Source organism: Channa argus, chromosome 12 (assembly GCF_033026475.1).
Source record: "Channa argus isolate prfri chromosome 12, Channa argus male v1.0, whole genome shotgun sequence".
NCBI lineage: Eukaryota > Metazoa > Chordata > Actinopteri > Anabantiformes > Channidae > Channa > Channa argus.
The window spans coordinates 13,770,051-13,780,460 of record NC_090208.1 but is presented as its reverse complement, the minus strand read 5'-3'; the positions used below and the strand labels follow the sequence as shown (position 1 = coordinate 13,780,460).

The following is a 10,410-nucleotide window of genomic DNA, read 5'->3' as shown; positions in this document are numbered from 1 at the left end:
TTAAACGCTGCTTGATTTGCATTCACCTCCAAACATGCAAAAGGAAATTCAGTAATGAACAGTGCAGTAAACTTGGAAGAAGAAAAATATGCAGAGAAATAAAGTTTGTTGAATAATAAAAACACAAAAGCCGTTTGACAGCATGCAATTTATTTCTGCTTAAAGGTTTGAGTAACAAAATGCATCATAGTACAAAAAAAGCCATGAAGAATGATGAAATTTCTTTAAAAGACAAAAAAGTTCTTATAAAATTAAATCAGCAAAAAAATTACAGAAACAACAAAGAAATGCCTTAAGTAAATACTGTGGCCCTGTAAAAACGAACGGTCCATTAATTAACAAAAATTGGTCCAGTCAAACTGAAGTGCTTAGTAAATGGCAAATTGCAAGGTCCATTAATGGAGGCGCCTGATAATTAATTTAAGTCCTGATATGGACTACTTTCAACGAAATAAAATATTTCTGTTAGGCTGTATCCTTGTTCCTTCCATGGCCAAAAATGTAAAGATTTTTCTGTATTATTATGTCGCCTCCCCTATGAGGTTTGTCCTCACTAACATTTCTTACACAATGTACAAAATAAAATAAAAGGTACAGCTACTAAAAGGAAATAAGCTTTGGGCTGATCCAGTCAGCCCATCATCTACCAGATCTGGTGTTAGTTTTAGCAAAAGTCAATAAATGCTATGACAACATGCAACAAGACCCTGAAGATAACATGTGTCCTTTGAATCAGTAAAAAGGGCTAAAATCTATTTACAGCTTCTCGTATTTAGGAGAAAAAAGTAAAAAAAATAAAATAAAAACAGCCCCACTGACATAATTTGACTGGCTGTTAATACCATGCATTGCTACACATTTCTGGAGTACTTTGCTCCCAATGTGTACAATAATACATTTGACAGGAGTTAAAAAGCTGTTCAAGTGTCATAAGGAAAATATTGGCAGTGACTTGTTTCATGCAATTATACAAACGTCAAAGTTTTTACTGACAACTATACAGTTCCTGAAGGATGAATGTGGTATTAAAGGTACACTTGTGTGCTCCCTCTCAGTATATTTGCATTGCGTTTGATACATGGCGGACAACTGACCTGTTTTATGTGTATGTATTACAAAGCTAAGGGTTGCTTGTTGTGGCCTCAGTGACCTCAACTACATCGGTATCGTTGACTGTTTACATACACTGTAATAACCGATTTTCTCCACTAAGAATTTATTCGTTGTCTGATAAACCAAGAAGACTTAACTGATTTGTATACATATATCCATTTTTGTAATCTGTTTTAGTTCAGAACAAAAGGCTGCAGATGGGGAACATAGTGGATGAAAGAGATATCATTACATATATCGATGTCTAATCATAACTGGCAGTATTGATAGCTACACTGTTTGAAAAAATGTCATGCCTCCAAATTAGATGCCTCTAAATTACCCAGGATAGAGAGCAAATATGATGCTGGTGTATGAATAGGAAGATTTACAGTAACCAGGTTATTACAGTGCATGTAAACAAATTCCCTGTTTTCCCATGTAATATCATTTCACTGAGATGTGATATCTCTTCAGTCATAAAGTGTTTTCCTAAACTGGTAGTGTAACGGCTTTGATGGAACTATCCCACAACCATGTCTATATATCAGATATATTGAAAACAGGAATTTTAAAAACAACAACAAAAAAAAAACATTTAATTTTTTTCTTTTATTCTGTTGTAAAAACTTATTGACCCAATTAAGATCATAGTTACCCTTTTTGACAAGAACAAAAACAGTTTCTAACTACTAAAATTGTACAAAAATGATAAAGGGCTAAAGGTTATAGAAATAATTGGGTAAAGTTTGAAATAAAGAATTAATATAAAAAGAATAAAAATCCCTGCTAATATTAACACTAACGCCGCCATGTGCCCCCCAATCGACGAAAGATTTAAGTCCCACAGCCATATTATGAGACATTTAAAGAAATCAGAGCACTGAGGTATAAGCTGCTCTTCCCTGCTAAATGTCTTTAACCTTTATTCTTTTGCATAAGTCAAAAGGAGGACTGTGCAGCTTCTACAGTACAGCAAATTGTCAGGCAGTACAGTTATTATTTCTCTAAGGATGATCTAACCCATGATTTGAATGATAGAACAAAACCTGATATATAACTTGAAGGAAAAGGGACGACTTATTCTCTTAAAATTAGTCGCTGTCGCTCCTGTCTCCCCTGTGCATGACCCTCTTTCCACAGGATGGCAAAGGGACCTGCTGTTTCACAGACACCTTGGACCTTGTGTTACTGTGGAGAAAGCACAGGGAAAAAATTTGGATTTCTGAGAATAAATTCAAGACAATACTGAGAAGATGAAATTCAATTGTAGGAAATTACTTTAGGTACGCTAGGAAAAGAGGGCAATAACTTGATGGGATCGGTTCGGAAGCAGGTTTCATTGAATGATTTCACACAGTGACCTCTAGTGGCAGGTGATTTTTATAAAAACCAGCAGCACGGTTGAGGTAGCAGTATCCATCTGTAGTGTTTTTTAGGAACAGTGACATATGCATGCTTGTGGTTTTGGTGCACACACGCAAAATTTTGAGTGTATTTATTTATTTCGGGCAATACAAGTCTTTAGATTGGTAATTTTTTTGAGTAAACATTAAATACAAAAAATAAATACAACAATGAAACTAAATCAACAACAAGGGCTCTAAAGATGGATTCAGATCCCTTCACAGACATAAAAAGGAACGATTAGTTCACAAATGTAACATCAATACATGGTATTAGATTTTACATTTTTAAAGAAAGGTCTGTTGGGCTGTTATGTTTGTACTATTATAGGGGAAACACTGGTCTGACAACAAGACATACTGAACATGACAAAAACAGCCCAAATGAGTGGACCTTGAATTGGTCCATTGTAATTGCATTTGTTCCTATGCAAAGGAATTAGCTGCAGTTCTTACTGTTCTTTGTCCAGCAGCTCTAGACCATCATTGATTTTCTTTAACATTTCAAACCGCTCACGGCCTCGAACCTAAGGAAACAGGAAATTAAAATTATTACAACAGGACATCAAATGATTTGAAGACACCCAGCTCAGCAAAAGTTTGTGTCTTTACATACGTGCAGTACAAAGACTTCCTTGTCCTCCTCCTCCGCACTGGACGCAGACTTGGTCTTTTTCACAGCAGTGGTGTCAGGAGCAGGGGCACTCTCTACAGATACAAAACTGACGTTAGCAAAAAAAAAAAAAAATAATAATAATGAATAAATAAAAATCATAAAAAATAAAAAAGATGGAAAGTGAAATCCAGTATTATTTAACAAAGGCATACTTCGTTTTTTAGTTTGTTTGGTCCCATTGTGTGTCTTGGTGTTATTTTCTTCCTCAGTTTTGCGGTCCCTGCCTGGACATGCACAGATGCGAACCTCAAAGCATCTGCGGCCCAAAACCTGTCCCCTTGGAAGGAAATATAAAATAATAAGGGTCAAGGGGTAAAGGTAGTAAGGTTACCGTCTTAGACTTAACAATAATGTTAATGAACAAATTAACTCTTATGATAAATGACATTGTAAATCAACATGCAGAGTTCCAATTATGTCACCCTTTATTTTATAAGTAAAACTTCTCTTTACCCAGAAGTGGCATCAACAATCCCACCATCCTCACCACAGGGAAGAAAGACTTACTCAGGACTCTCGAGGGTCAGAATGGTGAGGATGGGTCTACGGTTCATACCCCCCATACAGGAGCTGTTGCACATAAAGCTCAACAGAATGGTCGTCATCTCTGAGCCCAGCTGAAGAAAGAAAAGCATAAGAGCTTTAATTCATGGTTCACGAGGTTTCACTAAATAATGGCACATAGCAAAACTTAACTTGGAGGAACAGTCCTAACCTTTTTTTATTGTTGGTAACTGATGTTTTTTATGCAAAAATGCACTTTTGTTTTTGTATTAAACTCCTCGTCTCACATGAAATAAAACATGAAATTAAAAGTCAGAGACACGGTTACACATAGAAAAAGCTCAAATGTCACACCTCAAGTGTTAAAGGACAAAAACAAAAGTGCTTTAGACAGTGTAGACAATCTCCCCTTTGGTCATAACACGAAGACCAATCCTACCTGAGGGGGCTCGTACGGAACAGTGACACTCTGCCTTTTTGTGTGTGGATCTTCAAAATACTGAGCCCTCTGGCTGCCCTCGACTCTAATCAGATGGCTGCGATGCTCTGCGGCTGAAAGGGAAACGAGAGAAAAAGAAAATCAATGCAAATTTATCTTACTACTACTACTACTACTACTACTACTACTACTACTACTACTACTCCACTGTAAAAACATTACATATTCATCTAAATATTTTCCTTACTGTCTTCATTCTGGTGATGGGGACACCTGCGGACCACATCAGCCACATGCTCAGTCTTCTTATAAACCGCTGTGGCTCTGAAGACAGCACCTTCAGGAGGCTCCTTGCTCACCAGCACTTCCACAGGACTGGTTTTCGCCAGCTGGCAATAGAGCTTGTTAAGTAGCTCGGAGAACTGACAGAAAGGGAGACATTTTAAATTATTGTCGGAGGAGTTGTGAAGCAAAAACAGGTCTGAGTGTGATCTCAGAGAAAACCAAGTGCACAGCTATAAGTAACTGAGCACAAACTCTACCCTTAAGTTTGGTAAAGTTACCTTAACTACTCTTTCTACTCTAAAAGTTATAAAATTCAATATTGCCCAATGTTTTAAAATCTAAGGCATTTTACTTGCTCAGGTTTGTTACTAACTCTGTTATTGTTAGTGGAAGACAGGGCAGGAACATGTCCCGTCATGTCAGAGCTGGTCTTTACAACCAGACTCACTTTTCCCGTAGACCAGAGCACAAGTCACAGGGGGCGGGAGTTTCAGACCCGACCACCCTAACCTCAACTAAACTGGCCAACAGTAGCGTACTGATGAGGGAGTCACTGTGGAATCACTAATACCATTGGCTCCTTGCATGAAATAACTGACTCGAGACGATCAAACTCAGCGAATCATTACAATGAATGAGACTCCACATGAATTCCGCCGTGAGATACATGAAAGAATGGGTCTCAACATTGTGCTAAGGTAAGAGATTACTATTTCTCTATTTATGAAAGACATGTAAACGTTGATCAATTTTACATAACTTAAGTTTAAACATAGAAGGAAACTGAGTTTATTTATTCAAACTTTTCCCAATACACTATGGAAGTGTGAATGGCGCCTCAACAATGAGGAGGTATAGCAATTTCTCTTCACTGAGCCGGAATAAACAGAAGTCTGCTCCTTGCCATGTTTGATTGCAGGATAATCTGCAACAAGTGATCCTCAACTTCTGACAATTATAATGATGTGATTAAAAGCAAGTAATCTGGTTTATGTTCAGTTTAAATGTACGCAACACATCTTAAGACCGTTAGTTTCAAAGCTAATCTGCAAAAATCAAAACAAAAGGCTAAATTCCACAACTTTGAGAGCCTATTTCTTGTAATTACTTACCGTGGACGTGACGGATTTGGCCGTGCCAGACTTCTGAAAGCGAAGCTGGAAGTCATATTCTCCAGGGTAATCAGTAGTAACCGGGACGGTGGAGGATGGGGGTACAACGCCATCTTTAGTTGAACTTTCTGGGGGTAGTTCAAACAACTTCTCATCAAACCCATCAGCCAGCACTTGATCATTCATGAGCTGTAAACGGGCAAAAAGAGTCAGTCCATGAAATAATAGGTTTAAATTGAAGTTGAATATTGTTAGATAGTTTGTTAACATAGGTAGGCATGCTGACCATCATATACATTGTATCTTGAGGCACTTCAGGCGCTGGTGGGATGGTGGAGATCGAGGGAGTGACTCTGCATAAATGTACACAGCGGTTAACTTGTTTCTGCGAAGTAGGCCGACATTTTAAAAACCTCTACTAATATCAAGGTGCAACTTACACACTCTCCCACAATTCTCTGAACGAGTCCTGGCTCAGCGGCAGGCTTTCAAATCCCTGCTCTTCCATCATTAATTTCCCTCCTCTCCCAGTTGAGAGAAAATGATGAAGAGGCAAGTCTCAGAGAGCTGTAGAGATTAACAGGAAGTAACATCACATGCAACAAGTTCATCTCTGTCAAAATTATTGGCGTTAGACTAACTGTACCAAGTAAACCATATGACGTACGTTTTGTGCAACAATTTTAAAACTTTACATATTTATTAATTGTTTAGTCTGCAAAATGCCATGAAATTGTAAACATTGTCCATTAATTTTCAGCTGCTTACTGTAATGACTTCAAAATTGTTTTGTCTGACCAATTGTCCAAAAACTAAAAAGACATCTGACATAAATATCTCGTGAAACTGGAAAATCTTCAAGTTGCAAAATTCAACTAGCAAACATATGTAGCAAACACTCAATAATATTGTGTTGGTCTTTAGAATAGAAACAACCAAACGACATATACACATTTAGATAAATATTAGAGTGAAAGGTCTAAGTGTGAGATGTGTCAATTAAAGTTAAACTCGAGGCTGCTCCACGAAATAAAAAGTTGAAATTTCAAGTGTGGCCTTTTTCTCAGAGCTGCCGAGTAACTCCATGTTATTGTTAGCAGGTGTATGGAACGTTTAGCTACTGTTTAGCTAATAAATTGCAAATATTCCCGGAGGGTTTTAAAATAAACCTCTTTAACCAACTTCACATTTGCCAGGAACCAAAAACTAAGAGCATCAAAACACAATTCAACCTGCTAACATTAGCCACCGTCCATTTTCTATCGATGGGAGGCCTGAGCAAGCCGGGCTAATTTGGGCACGGACTCGGCATTAAGTTACACCATAACACAATGAATATGATTTTAAAAACAAAAACTTAACTGGCAAATAAATGTAGTCTGTGTAGAAAGGGGTCACCTCGTAATTATAGCGCACGTCCTTTTCTGAGGTAAGGAGCTAACTTTTCTTAGCTTGACTAGCTCACTACGTTCAGACGACGTTTCGCATCCTGATCAGACTATCGTTAGCCAAACCGCAGCAAAACTTTCTCAAATGACCCGCTCTCGGGCGGGCTTCTTTTCACGACCGAGAAGCGTATCGCCACAAAGCTACCTGCTTATGTCCCACTGCCGCTGTCCTACAGAAGTGAGTCAGGGAGTACAGCGAAGAAGCCGAAATGAAACCGTCGAAAAAGCCAAAATATTTGGGGGACGAAGAAAAGCACGTTGTTGTAGGGGATTCCCAGTGCACTAGTTGATGGGGGAGGTGCACCATGTAGCGCTTCTTCTCTCCCGATGCGCACAAACGCAACACCGCGAAATCCTGCTTTTGCGGCTTTCACAACAGTGGGAAATTTTGATATTCTATTCCATCATGACACACCGCGTAAGTTCCCATGTAAGTCATTGGTGGATGAAGTACTCAAATTTAAGTAAAAACAGCAAGTTGTTGAAGCACAGTAGTAGTTATCCTACTTTAAATAGTAAAAATAGCAAAACATCTGATTTCTAACTAAATTGCTTTACGGCATTTAGACCCTCCATGAACACAGTTTGTTCATTATTGCTGATTACAGTATGAATTTATTTTATTTGTATCACGTGTTTGGTTAGAATATTGAGGAGCCCACTGCATGTGTGGACTGTAAAAATAATCCATTTCCACTTTAAACATGATTAAAAGTTAAACAATATACCTCATAAGGAGTTATTATAATTTGGTAGTGTGCATTTGCACAGATTTTACATTTACAACACACAGATGCAAAAAGTGTCCATGCACCTGTAAATTTATAAAACTGTAATTTGAAATACAACAGCTGGTTTCTAGAGATCCATTAGTGTTTGTCTAGTACAATTCATTTTAAAATAAAAAAACATATTCAGTTTTATAATTTTTCTCATGTTCATATATTTTTTATGGTAGGACTGTTAGTGCTACATCCATACAGCTAGAAGTTCCCCAGTTCAAATCCCTGTCAGCTGCAGCCTTTCTGTGTGGTTTGCATGTTCTCCCTAGCTTGCGTGGGTTCCTTTCCACCTTCCAAAGACATGCATGTTTGGTTAATTGGTGACTCTAATTTGCCCATTTGACATTACATGGATATTCTGAAACTAAATAGCTTTAGTCCCTGTCAAAGGTTTTCACCTGAAAACAGGTCTTTAGAGCTGAATCCATGCTATGTTTCTTTCGCTACATGTTGGCTCTCATCCACCTCTCAGAGCTCTGGTGCCACTTTGGGGAGACATGGCTCTTGACCTTTGAATGAATGGCCTGATGGTGCCAGTGAATGCACAGTGAAATTGATCCTGAGGGGCACTGCACATACATAGTGAACAGTAAGATCTATCAGAACAAGAACAGGTCAGAGAGTAGAAATATCGATTATTTCTTTAAATATAAGCTTCTGATGTGTAATTTAATATATTCTCTTAGGGGTTTATGTTGTAAGAAATGACAACAGGCTGTCCTGTGTTTACCAAGGCCAGAGGAAAAAGCTACATGCATTTAAAGCTATATAAGAGTTTCCTACATAAGATCTGACATTTCAAATCTACCTGTGATAATGCAGAGACAGTTTAAAAGCAGTCTAGCTGACCTTTCCTTAGTTTGAGCCTGACAGTCTCTCTGCATATTGTACTGTAGGTGTTTTGCTTCATGGAGCCAAACTGATTTCTATGCTGCAGACATGCTGTTCCCCAGATGCCACACAAGGATAAAGACACAACTGGGGCTGTATGTTGTTTACAGAGCACGTCTGTAGCTCTGTCATGGTGCTGTGTGACAAGTCTTGGCCTCAGTGCGCGTATTATTTGCTGCATTTTAATAAGTCATTGCTCTGCTAGTGTCCTATGCTGTTTTAACTTTTGCTTTTGAGTTTGACATTTTTATCAGAAATGGTTCTATTTTGGCCATCCTATTAAACTACCTACTACCGCCTCAATGATAAACAGATAATAGAATTATCACCATTCTGACAGTTTCAATGTAAAAACTGAGAAATTAGAATATTGTAAAAGTAGAATCATGGCCTAGTGGCTGTCTGGATTGTAATTAGATTGTACAGGTGTACCTAATAAAGTGGCCAGTGAGTGTACTATTTGGTTGTTCTAATACTGTTGTAAGAAATTGTTACTTTAATAAACTGACCTTCACTTTTTGATGTCATGACTGGTAATGTGAAGATGAACTTAAATTTGCATGGTTTGTCACAACGTCTTACATAACTACTACACTATTTTAGTTATTAGGCCTGGAAATGAGCCACGTTATCCACTGTATAAAATGCAGAGCACATTCTAACACACAGATATGTTAAAATGTATAGATTGAGTAACATCCCCATCTATATTTGTAGAAAACTACTGAGGTCACGTGCATTTGGTGCAAATGTTGTTGCCTTTCAAAATACTGACACTTACCATTCAGTGCTGCACCTGCCGCTCATCACGGGACTAAATTTACTCACCGATACCTCACACCCACATATATACAGAACATACACACAGGTCAGGACAAGCTCTCATTTGAATGAATAATAGAATAATTACATAGTGCTTTACACTTTTTTGGTAAATAATGTATTGTATTGAGGAATGTTGTGAGTGCAAGCTTATACTATTTTTCTAAGTCTGTACTTGTAGTTCTATCATTGTTTTTCGCTCCCTCTTGTGATACTGTTTAGAAATGTAATATTAGCTCATCTTTCTCCCATTGGTTACGTACAGGAACCTGTAAATTAGGTTGGTCGGGGCTGTAGTTCACCGTTCTGTGGTTTAAAATTTCTCTACATTTAGTCAGAGTCACATACACACTCACATGACCGTGTTTGTGGCCCCTGGCTTTGGAAGAGGGGTGTCATGTTCTCCCACTCATTTCTCAATGTGCGTAGGAGCGCAGCAAATGGAAAAAGCTGAGGAAGCAAGCTCTTGGACAGGCAGGAGGTGTGTCTGCAAGGCGTGGGCTTGAATCATTTTATAGGCTGCACAGCACATAATTTTCCACTGAGCTCTCTGGCAGATATGTACTGTTCCCGCCTGTGCAACCATCCCACCACACACCCCCTAATCCCACCTCGAACACATTGTGACTGCATCCACAACATCACTACAGTACACTACTATCTCAGGTGGCACAGATCAAATTTAGAGGCCACCTGTTGCCTGCTGGAGGAAGATCAAGCTTTGTTGTGTGCAACATAGGGAGAGGGGGTTTCTGGACAAGGGTTTGCTGTGATTTGTGACCTCTTAGGCATGTGATCTGAAATAGAACAGGATTTAAGGCTGTTTGTAGGATAGACAATGGCACCAAGGGTGTCACAGACAAGCCCCTGTCTGCTGCACATGAGAAGTGTTGTCATGGGTTGACCTGAGATCCAACAGCTGTGAAAGGCATGTGGCCTTCATTATTTCACCA

General features: G+C 38.5%; 1 protein-coding gene across 2 annotated transcripts; it reads right to left on the bottom strand.

Annotated features, from left to right (window-relative positions):
- Positions 1 to 129: 129 nt before the first annotated feature.
- Positions 130 to 7,267, bottom strand: tp53 (tumor protein p53). Of its 2 annotated transcripts, none has more exons than XM_067523341.1 (11): positions 7,108 to 7,267; positions 5,955 to 6,081; positions 5,801 to 5,867; positions 5,515 to 5,703; positions 4,365 to 4,539; positions 4,118 to 4,230; positions 3,682 to 3,791; positions 3,327 to 3,451; positions 3,115 to 3,206; positions 2,955 to 3,025; positions 130 to 2,283 (listed from the first exon to the last, which is right to left on the bottom strand). In XM_067523341.1, exons 2-11 carry the CDS (start codon positions 6,023 to 6,025, stop codon positions 2,187 to 2,189), a joined length of 1,110 nt encoding a protein of 369 aa, XP_067379442.1. In that variant the 5' UTR covers positions 6,026 to 6,081; positions 7,108 to 7,267; the 3' UTR covers positions 130 to 2,186. The 2 variants fall into 2 exon arrangements, with proteins under 2 accessions (XP_067379442.1, XP_067379443.1); XM_067523342.1 differs by lacking the exon at positions 7,108 to 7,267 and adding an exon at positions 6,913 to 7,086.
- Between the last annotated feature and the right edge of the window lie 3,143 nt (positions 7,268 to 10,410).